Source organism: Mauremys reevesii, linkage group 4, assembly GCF_016161935.1.
Source record: "Mauremys reevesii isolate NIE-2019 linkage group 4, ASM1616193v1, whole genome shotgun sequence".
Taxonomy (NCBI): Eukaryota; Metazoa; Chordata; order Testudines; family Geoemydidae; genus Mauremys; species Mauremys reevesii.
This window is the reverse complement of record NC_052626.1, coordinates 43537133-43558158: the sequence shown is the minus strand read 5'-3', so window position 1 is coordinate 43558158 and position 21026 is coordinate 43537133. Positions and strand designations below refer to the sequence as shown.

At 42.3% G+C, this 21026-nt stretch overlaps 1 protein-coding gene across 1 annotated transcript in view; it reads right to left on the bottom strand.

Annotated features, from left to right (window-relative positions):
* Window positions 1–11092: 11092 nt before the first annotated feature.
* The window catches only part of SEC23A (SEC23 homolog A, COPII coat complex component), a 44942-nt gene continuing 35008 nt past the window's right edge, over window positions 11093–21026 (bottom strand). Inside the window, exons 16-20 of the mRNA XM_039538189.1 lie at window positions 19883–20044; window positions 18574–18660; window positions 17315–17470; window positions 16672–16737; window positions 11093–12594 (exon numbers count right to left, since the gene is read on the bottom strand). Of these exons, the coding sequence (XP_039394123.1) occupies window positions 12505–12594; window positions 16672–16737; window positions 17315–17470; window positions 18574–18660; window positions 19883–20044 (561 nt within the window). The 3' untranslated portion in view covers window positions 11093–12504. The remainder of the gene's footprint in view (window positions 12595–16671; window positions 16738–17314; window positions 17471–18573; window positions 18661–19882; window positions 20045–21026) is intronic.

The following is a 21026-nucleotide window of genomic DNA, read 5'->3' as shown; positions in this document are numbered from 1 at the left end:
TGTTAGTCTGGTTCTGTAGAAGCAGCAAAGAATCCTGTGGCACCTTATAGACTAACAGACATTTTGCAGCATGAGCTTTCGTGGGTGAATACCCACTTCTTCGGATGCAAGCAGTGGAAATTTCCAGGGGCAGGTGAGTATATATAAGCAAGCAAGAAGCAAGCTAGAGATAACGAGGTTAAATCAATCAGGGAGGATGGGGCCCTGTTCCAGCAGCTGAGGTGTGAAAACCAAGGGAGGAGAAACTGGTTCTGTAATTGGCAAGCCATTCACAGTCTTTGTTTAGTCCTAAGCTGATGGTGTTAAATTTGCAGATGAACTGGAGCTCAGCAGTTTCTCTTTGAAATCTGGTCCTAAAGTTTTTTTGCTGTAGGATGGCCACCTTAAAATCTGCTATTGTGTGGCCAGGGAGGTTGAAGTGTTCTCCTACAGGTTTTTGTATATTGCCATTCCTAATGTCTGATTTGTGTCCATTTATCCTTTTCCTTAGAGACTGTCCAGTTTGGCCGATGTACATAGCAGAGGGGCATTGCTGGCATATGATGGCATATATTACATTGGTGGACGTGCAGGTGAATGAACCGGTGATGGTGTGGCTGATCTGGTTAGGTCCTGTGATGGTGTTGCTGGTGTAGATATGTGGGCAGAGTTGGCATCAAGGTTTGTTGCATGGGTTGGTTCCTGAGCTAGAGTTACTATGGTGCGGTGTGCAGTTGTTGGTGAGAATATGCTTCAGGATGGCAGGTTGTCTGTGGGCGAGGACTGGCCTGTCACCCAAGGCCTGTGAAAGTGTGGGATCATTGTCCAGGATGGGTTGTAGATCCCTGATGATGCATTGGAGGGGTTTGAGCTGGGGACTGTATGTGATGGCCAGTGGAGTCCTGTTGGTTTCTTTCTTGGGTTTGTCTTGCAGTAGGAGGCTTCTGGGTACACATCTGGCTCTGTTGATCTGTTTCCTTATTTCCTCGTGTGGGTACTGTAGTCTTGAGAATGCTTGGTGGAGATTTTCTAGGTGTTGGTCTCTGTCTGCGGGGTTAGAGCAGATACGGTTGTACCTCAGTGCTTGGCTGTAGACAATGGATCTTGTGGTGTGCCTGGGATGGAAGCTGGAGGCATGAAGGTAGGCATAGCGGTCGGTAGGTTTTCGGTATAGGGTGGTGTTAATGTGACCACCACTTATTTGCACCGTGGTGTCTAGGAAGTGGACCTCCCGTGTGGATAGGTCCAGGCTGAGGTTGATGGAGGGGTGGAAGCTGTTGAAATCATGGTGGAATTTTTCCAGAGTCTCCTTCCCATGGGTCCAGATGATGAAGATGTCATCAATGTAGCGTAGGTAGAGAAGGGGCGTGAGTGGACGGGAGCTGAGGAAGCGTTGTTCCAGGTCAGCCATAAAAATATTGGCATATTGTGGAGCCATGCGGGTGCCCATAGTGGTGCCACTGATCTGGATATAATATATATATATATATATATAGTGAGGACACAGTAAAGCAGGTGGGGCTTTGCTGTGGGAATGCTCACACCTAAATGCCTATCACCCAGGTTAACTGCAGTATAGACATAGCCTTGTCACCATTGCTTCAACTCTGAGGCTGCAGAAGCTCCCAAAGCTCCTGCATCCCCACTCCACAGTATCCTGTTGAAAGGATATGAATGATGGAGGTGATGAGTACAATTAAAAGCAATTCAGCTGTTCCCAAAGGAAAGGGAAGAAAGTACAGTGGACCGTTTGTGCAGAAAATGCACATTTAAGACAGCCTTTCCATGATAGCCCACTTTATCATTTGGTTGGTTATCAGAGAGTATTTTGGCTTGACTTAAATTGTGATTATTAATTGTGGGTAAAAATCAGAAAATAGAACCGGACTAGGGTTTTGTTTCTGTGGGTATTTGTGGTATACATAATGTATAAGATAAATCAAATGTGTTTCATCTTGTGCCAACAATATTAGCTTCAAAATGTAACTTTGGTTGCATTCTAATTGCCCTAAGGAATAATGAACAGAATATATTCTGCTAAACTTTCTTTACTATGCAATTTTTTCCCTAACAACTGAAAACTATAAGGCTAGTCTGAGTTCCGACTTTGTATGGTTTTGGTAGAGTGACCAAATGTCCCATTTTTAAAGGGACAGTCCCGTATTTTGGGACTTTTTCTTATATAGGCACCTAATACCACCCACCCCCCGTCCTGTTTTTTCACAGTTGTTATCTAGTAACCCTAGGTTTTGGTCAGTCCCATTGTTTAAGGCTATCAATCACTTTGACAGGGTAACAAACCTTGTGGATGGGGGAAAGCGGTAGACATGGTATATCTTGACTTTAGTAAAGCTTTTGATACTGTCTTGCATGACCTTCTCATAAACAAACTAGGGAAATGCAACCTAGATGGACCTACTATAAGGTGGGTGCAAAACTGGTTGGAAAACCATTCCCAGAGAGTAGTTATCAGTGGTTCACAGTCATGCTGGAAGGGCATAATGAGTGGGGTCCTGCAGGGATCAGTTCTGGGTCTGGTTCCTGTCAATATCTTCATCCATGATTTAGATAATGGTATAGAAAGTACACTTATAACGTTTGCGGATGATACCAATCTGGGAGGGATTGCAAGTGCTTTGGAGGATAGGATTGAAATTCAAAATGATCTGGACAAACTGGAGAAATGGTCTGAAGTAAATAGGATAAAATTCAATAAGGACAAATGCAAAGTACTCCACTTAGGAAGGAACAATCAGTTGCACACATACAAAATGGGAAATGACTGCCTAGGAAGGATTACTACGGAAAGGGATCTGGGGGTCATAGTGGACCATAAGCTAAATATGAGTCAACAGCGTAACGCTGTTGCAAAAAAAGCAACCATCATTCTGGGATGTATTAGCAGGAGTGTTGTAAGTAAGACACGAGAAGTAGTTCTTCCGCTCTACTCCGTGTTGATTAGGCCTCAACTGGAGTATTGTGTCCAGTTCTTGGTACCACATTTCAGGAAAGATGTGAACAAATTGGAGAGAGTCCATAGAAAAGCAACAAAAATTATTAAAGGTTTAGAAAACATTACCTAGGAGGGAAGATTGAAAAAAATGGGTTTGTTTAGTCTGGGAAAGAGAAGACTGAGAGGGGACATGATAACAGTTTTCAAGTACATAAAAGGTTGTTACAAAGAGGAGGGAGAAAAATTGTTCTTCTTAACCTCTGAGGATAGCACAAGAAGCAATGGACTTAAATTGCAGCAAGGGAGTTTTATGTTGGACATTAGGAAAAACTTCCTAACTGTCAGGGTGGTTAAGCACTGGAATAAATTTCCTAGGGAGGTTGTGGAATCTCCATCATTGGAGATTTTTAAGAGCAGGTTAGACAAACACCTCTCAGGAATGGTCTAGAACAGGGGTTCTCAACCTTTTACTTTCTGAGCCCCCCATCCCACCCCACTATGCTATAAAAACTCCACAGCCCAGCTGTGCCACAGCCACTGTTTTTCTGCGTATAAAAGCCAGGGCCAGTGTTAGGGAGTAGCCAGGGGTGGCTCCAGGCATCAGCACGCCAAGCACGTGCTTGATGCGGCAAGCCGCAGGGGGCGCTCTGCCGGTCGCAGCGAGGGCGGCAGGCAGGCTGCCTTCGGCAGCTTGCCTGCAGAGGGTCCGCTGGTCCCACGGCTTCGGCGGACCTCCCGCAGGTGTGCCTGCAGAAGGTCCGCTGGTCCCGCGGCTCCGTCATGAGGTCCACCGAAGCCGCGGGACCAGCAGACCCCCCCACAGGCAAGCCGCCGAAGGCAGCCTGCCTGCCGTGCTTGGGGCGGCAAAATGCCTAGAGCCGCCCCTGGGGGTAGCAAGCAGTGCAATTGCCTGGGGCCCCATGCCTTAGGGGGCACTGTGAAGCTAAATTGCTCAGGCTTAAGCTTCAGCCCTAGGTGGTGGGGCTCAGAGCCCCGGGCTACAGTCCCACATGGTGGGACTTCAGCTTTCTGCCCTGGGCTCTAGCAAGTCTAACGCCAGCCATGTTTGGCAGATCTCCTGAAACCTGCTCACGCCCGTCCCCCAGGGGTCCCTGGACCTCTGGTTGAGAACCACTGATCTAGATAATACCTAGTCCTGCCATGAGTGCAGGGGACTGAACTAGATGACCTCTTGAGGTCCCTTCCAGTCCTATGATTCTATGATTCTATCATTGTCATGTATCAAAAAATGAAACACTCACTTCCTTTTCCTCCTCCTGTGAGAGTTTGGAACTTAGCTTGAAACCTGAATTTAGACACACACACACACACACACTTGTTACAGTTGTGCTGACACAAAACTGCTAGGTTAGCGTGGATAATCTTTTAAATATTGTATACAGATATTGAGAAATGAGAAGGCAGATTATAAACATGTTTAAAATAGGTCAAATTTTGATCCTAACTAGGCTGACCGTATTGCTTGAAATTGTGAGCTCCTCTGGGATTAAAGTAATCACTCCACGTGACCCTTTGACTGCCAAAATGGTGGATTTCCACAAGTGACTAGCCTTCCCTACCTTCCTTAGTTTTCACATTCACTTTTCTTTTGGACAAGCGGAATTGAATTCACCCACTGTGTTCTCAGATCGATGATAATCATGTTCCCACAACAAAATAGCTTTAAGGGTTATTCACTGTTCTTTTAGCTTTGTGTTATGCAGGAAGTAATGTTTTGACCACCTATCAACCTGTCATCTGTTTTCTGGAAAGGGTTCAATGTGAGCCCTTTTATATATTTGCATTATTTCATCCCAGAGCTATTTTATCGCTGTTAAATATCAACAGTGCTACATAACACTTAACCAGGCTACATCATTAGCCAGGTATGACAGCCTGCTGAATGAGAATAGCTTGCAATCAACAACTCCTTAAAACCTTCCACGTGCTTCAATTAACCTTTCACTCTCTTCCACATGTGCCTCCAATGCTGATGTATGCAGCAAATAAAGTTCACTCTCAGTAGGGTGGCATATTCATAAGGTCATGGACAGTAGGTGCTTAAAATGTTCACATTAAATTAGAACTGATTTTGAACTAGCTAGTGCATGCAGAGAGAGAAAAGTGGGCTACATGCTATCCTGTGCTGAGGGTCCAAAACTCTGCAAGTTTGATCTCACACACTAATTTGGTGCCAGTGTAACTCTATTGTCTCACTTACTCTAGTGAAAGTATGAGAAGAATCAGGTGCATGGAATTAAAGTGATAGCATCTCCTCAAGGTGGAGTTGACAATGACTGCAAGGAGGGGGAAAGGGATATGGGCTATGAGAAGAATAGATCTACAAGGAACTCACACAGGCCATCCCCAGAGAATTCCTACTCACACACACAGAGCTGCCTCGTTTCCATCCTCCCCAGACAGCCTGGCTTGGAAGGAAGAGGTGTTGCAACTACCTAATCCCCCTTGTACTTTTGCCCTGCTCCCCCAGCAATGGGGCTGAGAGGTAAAAGGTGAAAAGAAGTAACTTCCAAGCAGACTTCCACCCCATCCTGTAGAGAGTTTGCCAGAGAGACCAGATTCAGCTGTGGAGTTGGAATGGCAGGACCTATGTGACAGCATCCTGGGGTCAAAGCTCTGTGTATCTGGCAGAGCTATAACCAAGCATTTTAGCGTCCTGGGCAAGAAAACCTACCGGGTTTTTTAGATTATATGAGTTAGGCTATTATAGAGCAGTGGTTTTCAAACTGCTGGTCGCGAACCAGTACTGGGTCGCGGAATGTAAGGCACTGGGTCGTGGCGGCTCTGGTCAGCACTGCCAACTGGGCTGTTAAAAGTCCTGTCGGCGGTGCTGCCTGGCTAAGGCAGGCTAGTCCCTACCAGTTCCAACACCGCACTGCACCTTGAAAGCGGCCAGCAGCAGGTCCAGCTCCTAAGGAGGGGGGCCACGGGGCTCCACGCATTGCCCCCGCCCCAAGCACCAGCTCCTCATTCCCATTGGCCGGGAGAGCTGGAGGGGCGGTGCCTGTTGGCAAGAGCCGCATGGAGCTGCTTGTGTGCCTCCGCCTAGGAGCCGGACCTGCTGTTGGCAACTTCCGGAGTGCAGTGCAGTCCACAGTGCCAGGACAGGCAGGAAGCCTGCCTTAGCACCCCCGCTGCACTGCTGACCGGGAGCTGCCCAAGGTAAGCCCACACCCCATCCCCACACCCCAACCCCCTGCCCCAGCTCTGAGTCCCCCCAAACCCAGATCCCCTTCCTGCACCCCAACCCCTGCCCAGATCCCCCTCCCACACTCTGAACCCCACATTCTTGATCCCACTCTGCAGCCCTCACCTGTGCACCCCAACCATCTGCCCCAGTCCTGAGCCCCTCCCACACCCCAAACCCCTCATCCCCAGCTCCACTTGGTCACGGGCATCAACAATTTTCTTCAACTGGGTCTCCAGAAAAAGTGTTTGAAAACCACTGTTATAGAATAATTATAATGCATTTATTTTTTCATATTGGTACAGTAAATAGACAATAAAAGCTACTGAAATCTGTTAGGTGCCACATTAATTTTCACACAATCTTTTAACATCCCTCCTGGGGGCATGGATCAGCGTTCACGTTGCACTCCCTTGTCAGTACCCAGCCTGGGCTGGGGAAATTAATGATCCAACCAGCGGACCAAATTTGGTGATGAATCCAGATCACATGCCACCAGAGGCACATTGCGCATATGCTAAGAGGAAGTATCCTCTTACATAACCTTTAAGTAAACTCATTGATAGGTACTGAATAAAACATGGAATGAAAATAATCGTAACATAAATATGGATACTGCAATGACTTAATAGCATAAAATATTCAGAAAGACAAAAAATTGCATATCTGTTTATAAAAAGTGATTCTGGTGGTTTTCCAACACCCCACAGTGAGATGGTGGCTAAAATAAACAGCCACCTTGGAGAATAAAAGGGACTCAAGAGTAAACAAAAAATGAAATTACCACCAAGGTGGATTATCTAGCCATTGAATTACCAACATAGCCTCTGGCTCTGCATAAGCAGAAGCCACCCTTTCTCTGGCCTTTATACGGGGGAGACAGCCTTTTTTTTCAGGGGGGGAGGAGGGGGTTAGGTTGTAGGATTTCTGGGTTTTACCTTTTGCATTGTGATTTTATTTTTCTAAGAGTAGTGATTATTGTTTGTTCCCTGGCACATTATGATGGTTGGCTTATACCTGATCATTTCTCCTGCTGAATCCTGCCAAGCAAATTGTGATTATGCCCCTTTAAAGGTGAAGGATTATAGCAGCCTGGCTTGTTTGTATAAGACCAGTGTGGGAAGTATCATTCAGTTGGGGAAGCTATGTTGTGACAGCTGAGAAGAGACATGATGCATCCGGCATCTTGGCAGGGGCTTAGACTAGATCAGTGGTCCCCAACTGGTCAATCGCGATTGACTGGTTGATCCTAGAGGATCTCCCAGTTGATCACGATCTCCAGTGGTGTAGTGTGGCTGCCGCTAAGGCAGACTCCCTGCCTACCCCGGCCCCACACCACTCCCGGAAGCGGCTAGCGCAGGCCCACAGGTGAAGGAGCAGGGGTCTCCCTCCACGCGCTGCTCCTTGCTGCAAGCACCACGCCTGCAGCTCCCGTTAGCCAGGAGAGCTGCATATGCGGTGCTTGCAGAGAGGGGCAGCACATGGAGCCCTGTGCATCCCCCCACCAGGGGCCACAGGGGCACTTTGGCCCCTTCCAGGAGCGTCATGGGGTTGGGATAGACAGGGAGCCTGCCTTAGCCTCGCTGTGCCCACTGCCAACCAGGAGCCTCCAGAGGTAAGTGCTGCCGGGCAGGAGGCCACACCCTAATACAGTGGGGGTCCCAGGTCACATGCCACTGCATGCCCCCACCCAGCCCGGGTCCTGGGCCACCTCCCACCTCCCCCTCAACACCTTCAGCACCCTCGGACCAGCCCCCAGAGCACCCACAGCTCCCCAGCCCAAGTTTTAGTTAGGGTGTATAGTAAAAGTCATGGACATGACCTGTCCATGACTTTTACTAAAAATACCCATGACTAAAATGTAGTCTTAACTATAGGCATAGCTGTAGTGATGCCAAGTAAAAGGATTAAAGTTGGAAAAGGTTGCAAGCAAATAAAGGTGAAAACATGCATCTAAGTCTAAAAGTTAATCTAACAAGGTACAAGCTTTATTCAAAATGATTTCTGTCACTAATCTTCCTTCTTCCCAGCCATGGCTGTTATTCACTCAGTTAGGACCTTCCATAGAAGTGCAAGATGCTGGTTTCCCTTGTCTTCCTAGGTGAAAGGTCTTTTTCTAAGCAGGTCTCTCACCTATTTTCAGTTTCCAGAGACTTCAACCCCTCCTTGGTGGAAGGACTCATCTTTCTCAGCTTGCAAGAGCTCTATTCCCTTGTGTCTGGCTAGTGATGGATGCCAAAGATGGCGTCTGTCTTTGCTTATATCTTCCAAAGTTCAATTATCTCATTTCAAGAGTCAAGATGACCTCATGCTATTTTTCCCTTTCTAAAGTTTTCCCATCTCCTTATATGTACATGGGGCTTCCATCGTTTTGATTCCACCATGCTTAATTTACACAGGAGACAAGTAAACAGCTGCCTTCTCCCCAGTCTGAGGGGAACCGGTTTCTCCCTGTTGGCCACAGATTTTAAAGCATTATATCAGTAAGTATGCATATTTCCTCATATAGCATTATTACATAAAAAATTATCACCAATGTGTCATTAGCTTTCAGAAAAGACCTCACTCTATGCACTTTTATAATAGTCAGTTGGTTGAGTTGCTTATCACTTGAGGTTCAGCCCCCCCCCCCGTCTTTATAGCCCAGTAAATCTCCTTTACCTTTGATAGTGCCTTACCTGTTACTTGTAGAGTAGTTTAGTTGTTAGTTCTTTCTTTCCCAACTCTCCCCATTAAAAAAAAATTCTGCTTTTCCGCCTCCTCAATCTACCCATTAGTTTGTAGTCTAAATTTTCTTTTCCCACTTCCTGCCCTTCCCAATCAGGGAGCTTTTCCTTCACCCTTATGCCCAGCTCTCCTGGGGCTCAAGAGTTGCGTATCCTGCCAGAACATCTTCCTAGTAATGGACAGTCACCTGCAGTGCATTTGCTGCCTGGGTGAAGGATACATCCTGCAGAAGTGTGCTTACTGTCACAATCTCACTCCCAGGGCCAGAAAAGACAGAGACATTTGGTTGCGACTTCTCATGGAGAAATCAGTACTTCCAGCTTCGGACCCTGGCCCGAACACTTCCCCTCCATAGTCCTCATGCTCCAGTAGGTCGTCTATCAACCCGTTTGCCGTGTCCTTCCAAAGTCCACAGGTAAATGGAAAGGAGTGGGCACCTGACCAAAAGAGCCAAGGGCTAAAACTTTTTTAAATTGGGAAAAACTTCCCTTTGTCTGGTCTGTTGTTGTTCTCCAGAAAGAGGGGACAGAGCAGAGACAGGGCTGGGACTATGCTGTAAAAAGCTTTTTTTCAGGTATGGAAATCATCAGATCATACCTAAAACCTACTCATAAATCAGAAAATGTCTAGAAAGACGCGATTAGGTTTATTTCTGATTGGCTTGTGGACTCCTCTGTGCTAACCCCAAATGCTTTTTGTTTTGCTTGTAACCTTTAAGCTGGACCTCAAAGTTATTCTTGATATTTAATTTTTGTAAGTGGGTTTTTTTTTAATCTAGCAAAAGCCCAAGTTCCAGATGTATTTTCTTTCTGTTTTTAATAAAATTTACCTTTTTTAGGAACAGGATTGGATTTGGGTGTCCTAAGAAGTTTGTGCATATGTTGTTTAATTAGCTAGGGGCAACAGCTGATTTCCTTTCTTTCTCAGCTCTTCCCCGGAGTGGAGGAGTGAAAGGGCTTGAGAGTACCCCACAGGAAGGAATTCCCAAGTGCGCCTTCCTGGGTTCCCAGGGGTTTTGCATTTGAGTGGTGGCAGCATCTACCCATCCAAGGTCAGAGAGAAGCTGTAACCTTGGGAGTTTAATACAAGCCTGGAGAGACCAGTATTAATTTTTAGAATCCTTGCAGGTTCCCGCCTTCTGCACTCAAAGTGCCAGAGTGGGAAATCAGCCTTGACAGTGTCTTAGAGATGACCCATTCAAGCAAGAGGGAGTTGTCACCCCTCCCAAGTCAGCTGGCAAGGTAGCCCAAGGTTCTATTGTCTATCTTACCACTTAAAGATAGAAAAGAAACCAAACAACGACACAGGAGTTTATTTCTGTTCACGGGCAGGGCAAAGGGCTGTTTTCAGTATAACAAAGTGTAGGGAAAGGTACTCTGGATCCATTCACTGAAGAAAAATCCCTGGCAAAAGGGGGTGCGCTTTCATGAACATTTGGATCTTGGCTCTTGAGAAAACAGCCACCTCTGCAAGACTGAACTTTGAGGGGGAAATCTATGTTCTTAGATAGGAAAGGTAACTATTGATAAGGGTGTGGACCAGATTTGCATTTTATGATTTTGTTTTTTATTGTAACCACTTGTTTCCATCCACCATTCTCCCTTGTTCCAATTAAATCTTTATCCTTTCCTAAATAAAATTTTTGTTTTTAATGCTTACAAGGTTGACAAGAGCATTGGTTTAAGGTAAAACTGGTAAACTGTGGCAAGCTGAACCTTTGGGTGCAAAGGATCTAGAAATTCTGTGAGTAACCAGTGTCAAGGGCTGGATATCACAGGGGAACGTTTCAAAGGGATTCGGGGATTGGGGTGCACCTATCGTTAACTTGCAAGGCAAAGGAAAGGCTGGTGTAGCCCAGATGAGAGTGCTTGAGTGGCTGAAGAGCAGGCAGTGTCAGGAAGCTGACACCCAGCTACCACAAGGAAGATACCCTTTTGCTGGAGGCAGGAATAAGAAGTTCACTCAGTCCTGGGTACCCCAAGAACCTGTCACAATTCATGCTACCTAAATAGTCAGTGATTTGAGCCCTTTCTGTATTTCTAGAAACTAAGCTGAAAGTTTGATGGCTACAGTAGCAAAATTATACAATTGTGTAAATATACAAAATATGTGACGTTATTATGACTTTCATTATCTCCATCTTTAGCACCACATCTGCTTTTAGACAAAACAGTTTATCAGATGCAAATATACTCTACCAACAGTTATGTAAATACCAAAACAGTGAGAGAAAAGGTATGCTTTATTTGAGCTTCTTTTGGCCTGGATATAATCTCATTTAGATAAAAGAAAATTAAGGAAATAAAACTAAGCTATTGATTTCATCAAGTTTTACAGAATTTACAGACAAACAGGAGAAAACTCATGCCTATCTCACGAGCATATAACTGGATTTCTAGGTCAAAATTATCTCTCTTCCTTCAGTCATTGCACAACATGTTCTTATTATCCACTATCAAATTTTACATTTTTGCTTGTCAAAATAGCATCAGCAATGTAAACATCTGTTCCATATGTAAACTTTAAACAGTAAATGTGAACACATTAATTTACAAAAAAAATTCAAGAACAGAGTATCACCAAATTTATTACAATTATGGCATATAATGCATAATACTGTTTCAACAAAAATTTGCAACCTACTGAATTTATAACAAAAAGGAAGCAGAAAAAAAAAGCATATGTGTAGTGCCACACATCAGAGTAATATTATTATAAGGCTATAACAAAAAAATCTATGTATCCTAGGGAAAAAGTATATTTTACTGGCTAAGACAAATCAAGACTACATTTCTAATCACTTCACAACTGTAGTGTAGGGTTTTTCTTAGAACAATCTAAAATGTATCAGATATTATTCTCCTTTGCCTTGAGTATATTCATGTACGTTAGTGTTTGATAGTACTAACTGTAATAGGGTGCAATTATTGGCAGAGATTCAACATGTGGATTGTCAGGTTTACACTTTGGACAAGAACTGATTTTTTTAAATTGTGCTCAAATTCTTTAAAAGGAAAGGAGGAAAACAATCTGTTACCAAAAAAAGCAAAGGTAAAAAACAAACATAAAAAAAAGTCAATACTTGAAAGAGAATTTTTTTTCTAAATAATCACCACACAAACACAACTGATAATTGAAGAAATTAAACATTCTGTAGACTAAGTCAGAAAGAGTGAGTTTATATTATTTATTTTATATGCTTTTTCTGTATCTTTGTTTGCTTTTTGTTCAAAATTAGTAAAGAGAAATAGTCACAAGGCAATCTAGAAAGCCCAGTGCCACTACAGATTTCCTTTGTAATGTTTAACATGTCTTTGTAGTGCAAGGCAGAGTCACATTCTCAACCATTTAAAAAATATATCACATTTCAAAGTTATCATCAATGGTCTAAAAATAATATATATATATAAATCATCATGGTAACCAAAAAGACTTTTTTCTTTTTCCCCTAATTATATTTCATTAAGACATTTGCTGTTAACAAATGCTTTCTTGAAAACTACACCACTTTGAAATCTAGTTAGGCAGCTTTTGCATATCACAGCATTCTGTTTGCAGACACATTGAAAAAGATAAAGGAAAAAGAAAGCTTAAATATAGTTCAGCTTGTCAATGTCTGTAACGTGTTGCATCATTTTTAGGCAGCACTGGAGACAGCAAGTTTCTTCAGATGATCCATAAAGACTTGCAAGCTGACATCATCAGTCAGAATGGGTGCTCCAGACTCCTCCAAGAGAAAGTAAAAACAAGGAGAATTCATTAGATTATATTAATTATGAAGCAAGTGTAGTTAGAAAAAACAATTTTTATTCCACAGTATGTTCTGTAAAATAATCATTTAATATTTTTAAAAGGGCTTTACAAACATCATTTTGACAAAAATGCAAGATTGTAGGTTTACATACATTTAATATATTTGCAGAAATTCAAGTATAAACCATCACAACTATTTTCCTTCCCATCTTAAACAGATTCTGCAACAAGACAATGTGGGGGAAGCCTAAAGTTTTAGATAGTTGACAAATATTGAATATACATTTTATAGAGAAAATAAATAAAAAGTCATGCCATATTTCCTACACTGTTCCTATCTTAGTGCACTAAATAAGAAAAAAAAAAAAGACAGAGGAATGCCTGTTACTACCACCATTAAATTAACTATCATTTAACACACACACCCAAAATATCAATGGGAAACACAAGATAGCAAACCGCCCAGGACCTGATCCATGCCCTCTGAAGTCAAGGGGTATGTCTACACATTGGCATTCATGTAGCTCCAATGTATAGATATAGCTAGCTTGGGTACTGAAGCAGTGAAGCCCGGGCAGCACAAGCTTCCGTATGAGTAATACATTCCAGGTGGGCTAGTACAGTCCATGTTGAAGCCCAAGCTGCCATGTCTTCATTGTTGCTCCAGTACCCAAGCCAGCTCAGGGTATGTCAAGATAAGCTGTAATTACACCCCAGGATTCCACTATAGACATACCCAAATGGAGAAGTCTTTCCATAGACTTCAATGCATGCTGGCTCACAGCTAAACGGCAGTTCCACTCCGCAGTTCTTAAAACCAGTAATGATATCTAAAGGTCATACACTACAGAGTCAGGGATCAAAAAGATGTCGTCTCCCCATTTTTTTCTCTTTGCTCTCTGACCTCAGGGAACAACCTGAAGAATTCCAAGAAGCTCCCTATGAAGTGCTCATGGCAAAATACAAGCTTTAAGAGGATGAAATGAAAAAAATGAGTGTGGATATTAAAGAGACATATTGCTTGGACTCACTTGGGAGAGAGCCTTACATAGCTAAGAAGTCAAGGAAACAGACAGTACATTTTCAACATTTTAGTGTGAGTGCTACTTTTAAAAAACACATACAAGTGGTTCTCTGATTTCATATCAGATCAGCCCATACTAAGAAATGAGCCCAGCATTAGAAAAAAATTGGCAAATTACTCAAGTTCCAGGTAAAAAGGTCAAAACCTGTAGTACATAAAGAAAAAAACAGACTTGGCAGCCCTGCAAACATTATGTAATTAAAGCTCACAAGACCTCTTTTAAGAAGGTCAGTGTCATTATCTGCATTTTACAGAGGAGCAGGAGGAGCACCCCATAAACACCAGCAAATCTGCCTCATTGTCCTCCCTCAAATCCCTCCTTAAACCCCTCCTTTGCTGTGATGACTACAAAAAACTCGACAATGGTTAGGCTGTGGTTGTGCTGAGACCACGGTCTCTCATGCTGACCTATACTGTCTTCGTGTACTCCCACATCTATCTGTCTGTCCATCTATTATGTTTTTCCTTACAAACTGTAAGCTCTTTGAAGCAGGGACCATCTTTTTGTTCTGTGTTTGCACAGTGCCCAGCACAGTAGGGTCCTAGTCCAAGGCTGTGGCCCCTAGGCACTACAGAAATGCAAATAATAATACAGATAAAGAAAACAGACAGAGCGCAGTGTTTAAGGGCCACATTTTCAAACATGCTCACTATTTTGGGGTACCTGTCTTTGCATGCCCACCTTGACACAACTAAGACTTCATTTCAGAGACATCCATAACTCCAACTAAAGTCAGTGAGCTGAATGGGTGTTCATAACACTTTTCATGAACAGGAAACAGGTGTCTAAATTAGGGCACTCAAAATTAATAGACTTTTTTTAGAACTGGCCGAAGCCGCAAAGTGATCAGTGGCAGAGTCGGGTTTAGCAGTTTAGTCTGAATTCGCGTCTCCTTGTGCAAGGAGTAGTAACAGAATTATAAATAGACTGTCATCGAGGAGTCAGAGTGTGACTCGCCACTCCACAATTTTTACATTGGAAGAGAGTTCGACATCACCTAATAATTCGCCGCCAATGTAGCTGAAGACCATCTAGACAGTAGTTCAGTAAACAACAAATCGAACACTTTGTCTACTGAGAATTCTGGGCTCTGTAGTTTACCAATGAGAAAACTAGCAAGGCTTCACTGTATGAAACTGAGAAGTACATGAAAAGTAGCTTTGTTTTTGCACAGGCCACACAAAGATATAATTTCTATTCATTTAAAAACCTAGCACTGTAGCATGCAAACATATACAAAATTTAAATTTAACACAGGCAGATATATTGATGCCAAGAAGTTTGGAATTACTAGAGACTTAAGACATTGTAAACAGCTTTTTCTCTTAAAAACTGTAAGATGCCCAGTCACCACCAAAGAAAAAGTACAGTTGAAAGCAGTGACAAGCACAGCTAGATATTATCTTGTATCAAGTTCAAATTAAATTATTACAATAGTTTAAAAAGTAATTTGAAGATGTACTTTCAAGTAAATACAATGGAACTCTCTATTGAAATGTTAAGTTCTTTTTTTCTGAATATGTTTTAAATACAGTAAATACACATACAGGGCCAAAGTCTGAAAAATCTTCACTTACAATATGATATTAAAGGGTAAACTATATGACTCATTGCCTCCTGAAACATGGTTTCAATGGTGTGCAGGTGCCCTCTTCAGGGCAATGTGGAGTATCAAATTTTATTGGTGATTTTCACCAATTCAGACATCAGCCAGAATTACATGAAACAACCCAAATAACTCAGGGAAAGGTTAAGAGCAAAATTAGTTAAGTTTAAAATTTAGTTTAAAATTGCAAAAAATGGTATATATCATGTGATAAATGGACGACTTTATTTGGTTGAAGTCTGTTTGCACAAGCGACTGAAAGCTAACCTTGCAGGTGTTCATGCAGAAATTATATAATACAGTGCCAATGGAAATGTGAAAAATTCTATTTTTACTTTGCAGCTGAGTCTCTGTCAATAACATTGGTAGGGGAAGCTTGCCTTTTCCTTTCTAAATAAAGAAGAGTCTAATTTGTCCAGCCTGAAATACAGTTACTTAGTTTTTAAATTGGGTCAAAGTTTGGTTTTGGTTACATTATACATTTAACGAGATATCAAAATATTTCTCCAGTGTTTCAGACTGAATATGCCCTTCATCAGACTACTTGGCAAAAGCTTCCACTGTTTTGGTAACAACAACAGAAGTGTGTACAAACCTAATGTCAGTACATTTTTATTTGACAATGCCACTAATTTAGCATTTATGCACAGTTATATTTCTTTTCCTGTTATGAAGTTCAAAGCTGGAAGGGAGGGTAGGAGATTGGGATGCAGAGCTGTTATGGCTGCAACAGTGTCAGGAAAGTGAATTGCTGTAGGTAGCCCTTCTTCCTGAATTTCTGTATATTTAATAAACTTTCTTCCTGGAGATAGGACTTGAAAAGCTAATTTTCCTGGTTACTCAATGGCAGCCTGGACCAGGAGAAACCTAGGTATCAATAAAATAGTGGTGCGCTGCCCCGCCCTTGTTAAACCTTAATCTCAGAGTCTAGCAGTTTATAGGACAGTTTTCTGGCACTTTTTGGTGATCAATTTCTGAACTATATTGCTGAGATGAACAACAGATTTTCTGGATGCAAAACAATTCTTTGCCCAAGGATTAATGCCCTCTCATTCTTTACAGTGAAAAGAATTTGAAGACAGTCTTTGATTTGGGAAGACATCTCAACTCAAGCCTAAGAGATTTCCAAGCAGCAAACTGAACCAATTTTTTTCAGGGGAAATAAAGCAGCCATGATAGTTTTAAGTGGCAGCCATGAATACTGTATTTTTTCACATTTTGTATTAACTGTGGACATTACTGCCAGTATGCAGCTAATATTTCACTGTGTCTAAAGCTGGGAAACTGAACATAGAAAAAAATATTCCTTCAAGCATATTCACCAATGAAATAAGCTTAGCACAATGTTTTGTATGCTTACCTGTCCCCAGGCATACATGTTGTTGTGAGTCTGAGAGGGATTGACTTTAGAAAGCAGGAAGCGGGCCTTTGAAAACATAAACCAAAGGGGAAATAAATCACTACATTTAAAACAAAAGAAATCTTATAGCCACAGAATTTAACCTTGATTATCTGAAGCAAAACATGCATGGTTGTCATTTTCTTAGTATTTTCTTTTGGGTAAAGTTAAATTTTTGCAGGGAAAAGTGAGTAAGCTCTAAGTGACGGTAAATGTGAGCCAAAATATAAAGATCCCTGGATTCCATAGCTACAACACACAAATAATCTGAGATGTTGACAACTTTTCAAAGTTGTGGAAAATTTATTTAAAAAAAAAAACAACCTAGTAAAATAAATGTAAATAATAGAATACTAAGAAACATTTCAAAATCCAAAAACTAATGCAAGAATAATAGTGTCTAAAAAAGGGACTCAAACATTATGTAACAAATTTCTTCTACATACTTATTTCTGTCAGAATTTCAACCTCCTAATTGCTAAGTCACCATTTATATATCTATCCACTAAATCTCTTTTAATAATTAAATGAACGTTTATAATATCTTTAATTTAGACATTAATGATACCTCATTTCTTAAACCTATGTACACAGTTCACTGTACCTGGCTTCCTCCATGCTCTGTATCAATGTATCGGGGCATTGGGAATCTGGAATGGAGAATTTCCTGGGCATCATCTATTGGAGCTTGTAAAAGATGTCGGAAATTTTCATATTCTGGCATGTCTTGATAGCCTGACTTGCGCCACTGAGCTATGGTCTAGAGAATAAAAAATTTAAAAAGCATATCATCATCATCATTTGTATTATCATAGTGCCTGGGATCCCCAGTCATGGACCAGGACACTATTGTGCAAGGTGCTGTACAAACAACAGAACAAAAAGACAGTCATCCATTCTCACAATACAGTTGATATAAATAGGACTTTCAGAGGGGAATGTTCCAATGCTCACCTCTACTCCACCATTCTTGCCCTCTTGCTAGACTTTGCTCCCTCCAACTATTAATACCTATTAACTTATAAAATTGACTCTCTAAACACAAGATCTAACAAAATGTGTATGTAACAAAAGCAGGTAATATAATCTTTTACTTGTGTAGCCACTGTCCTTGCCCATACTTTCCCCCACCTGTGTCTGTCAGGCAGAGCTGAAAGTAAGCCGGTACTCCGTGCTTGAATGGACCAGCTTCTGCGGCGGTGATTTAAAGGGCCCAAGGCTCCAGCCGCTGCAGGGAGCCCCGGGCCCTTTAAATCACTGCTGGAGCTCCAGCAGCCGGGCTTGGGCGGGGTTTAAAGGTCCCGGAGCTCCGGCCCCTGCAGGGAGGCCTGGGCCCTTTAAAGCGCCGCCCGAGCCCCGCTGCCGGAGCTCCGGCGGCGCTTTAAAGGGCCTGGGGCTCCTCGCAGTGGCCGGAGCCCCGGGTCCTTTAAATCACTGCCGGAGCCCTGCTGCCACTACCTCGCAGTGGCAGGAGCACTGGGCCCTTTAAATCCCCGCCCGAGCCCTGCCACTGCTACCCCAGCTGTTCTACATAAAAATTTAGCATGCTGGTATCATGTAAGACAAGTTTTAGCGTGAGGTGTGTGGAAGAAAATAAACTTTAGCCCTCCCTTGAAAAACAGCATTTATAACGGAAATAGCAAATAATACCAGGTGCCACTATATTAAATCAAATTAGGCCATAATCCTCCAAACGTTTACATACATGTTTAATTTTATGCATGAAAGTAGTTCTATCGGGTTCTACTCATGTACACACAGTTGAAGTATTGTAGTAAATGCTTGCAGAATTAGAGCCTTAGTTTGGTAACAGAACATTTCTACAATGAGCAGGATGTATTCATAAGAATGACTGGATCTTACCTCTCCATGATAAATAAGGATCTGGAAAAAAGTGTCCATGAGAAGAATGCGATCTGGCAAAATGCTGCTGCTATCAAGAAGAACAGGCTAAGATAAAGGGAAAAAAATTCAGTTGAATATGCAGAACAGAGTAATCCAAGTATTTTACAAGCCTCTTTGAACAGATCACCAACTTTTAGGAAATGCTTTTCTTTAAAATTACTACTAGTTCTGCATCGTTACTTCTCAAAATTACACAGCTGTAACTCTCATAATTTCATTTTAAAATTAGACTGCTTGATTCCAAATATACAATATTTCATGAACATGTAATGTAAAAAAGTAAATACAGAAGTCAAGAGCTGGGAGAATTCTTTCATCACTGTGCCTTTGCCTTGTCTTTCAAACACCTCCATTTTATCAATACCATGTCACCAGGCCCACCGACAGCAATTCCGGGCCCCAGGGCAGAACAGTCAATGGGTTCCCTAGAAAGGGATGGCTGAGGTTTGATTCGTGCAGGGTGCGCTGGAGCCAGGCCCCACGCTGCTGCTGCTGGTCCGGCACTGCCACATGGGCGCGGAGCTACCACATGCGGCGGCTGGTATACACACGCACCAGCCGCAGACACGGTCTGCCTCACATTTGGGGAGTGCTACACCTGTGCTGCTGCAGCCCAGCGAACTGCTGGCTGTGCTGCTGGGCACGCTCTTCCAGCATGGCCACGGCTTCCACGTGCCCGCCCGGCTGCCTTCACCACCGCCAGTACCACCCCGCACGCCTAGAAGCCCGGCAGCCCGCCTGAGCAATTTAAAAAAGCCCGGGGCTCCCAGCCGCCTCCGCTACCAGAGTGCCTGGGCAATTGCCCCCTTTGCCCCCTTCTCCTCCCTAGCCTAGAAACTTTGTTTTTCCTAGTAATTGTGTAAAATCCTTCACACCTATTAAAAATTAAAACCTAGTGTTAAAAATAGATTTACACCATGGGGAAAATACTGATATCATTGGAATCAAAGGCAAAACTCCCATTTGACTTGAAAGGGGCCAGAATTTCATCCCATGTGTCTTGGTTTGGAATGACATCATACAAAAAAGTGAGTTATGCTCTCAAGGCTATTGTGCAACAATCAGATCTCATTGTTCACATAACTGCCTTGCTCACAATTTTCTGTTTTATATAAAATACATTACACACACGCACACTTACACTTTCACAGGCGATGATGCACAAGGTTGTTTTAATACGTACATAAATATCTGCAACATGGCCATGAATACAAAATCCCACATCTAGTGCACTTTTGCCCTATAGTTGAATTAAACATTGTCATACCTCTGGAGGTCCACTGAAAGAGTAGGCATAGAGGATTGGTTGAATCATGATAAGTGACTGGGTTAGATCTTGACGCATGAAATGATGTCGATAGTATGAACTCTCATCAGGGCTGTTGTTAAAGACTTGCAAGAAAGGGGATCTCCTTAAGTGAAACATAAACTGCAAAACAAAAAGTCCAACAGGGGTGGACAAATAAAGTTGGAAAAAATCTGTTTCCAATAAAATTATCACTCTACTAGATAGTGCAACATTAGAAATGTACCACTCACAAAAGTGCATTTCAAATAATTTAACATTGCACTTTTCTATGAAAATAAAGTAAGGTCACTCTCAAAATGGGTAGACACTAAAAGGAGAGTTTAACATCTCTTCTCTCCCCTATATTTTATACCTAAGACAGAATATTTTATACTGTTATAATCTTTACGGAAATAGCATGTGTAAATTAACTGTACAGTTTTTAGGAGTTAGTGTACTATGTTTTAAACACAGAAACTGGGCAAAGAGCAGTTTTACTATGAGAAGGAATACAATTATAATCAACTGCAGATTTGGACCTTTTAAAAGTTTGGACCTGGAAAGCCCAAACCCTTTTATTGCTGGACCAATATTTCTTCTGCGCAGCCAGTTTACACTGAAAGTGCTTTGAGGTCAATGGAAAGTCCAGATGCAATAGGGTTTAACAGTGCTCTGGAAATGGTTATTTACTAAATGCACAATTCCTTTTAAGCTCAACTGCATTAAACTAACAAAATGTCAAAGAAATGTTTCCTCTCATCAATTTAATATTTTTAAGTAGTACATGAAAGACATCACCAGAGAATTCCTGTATAGCATGAAATTTAAAATATTAGTGAATTTCTTTTTTTAAATAGCTGTCCCCAAAATCTATTTAATATTATTATTTGTATTACGATAGTACATAGAGGCCTCATCTGAGAACAGTCCTCAATTATGCTAGGCACTGTATAAACACATTGTAAGAAACAGTCCATGCCCAGAAGAGCCCTAAACAGACAAGAAGAAAGAGGGTGGGAAGGAGAAAAGAGGCACAGAAAGGTGAAGTGACTTGCCCAAGGTCACACAGCAAGATAGTGGCTGAGCTGGGAAGAGAACCCAGGTCTTCTGATTCCGAGTCCCA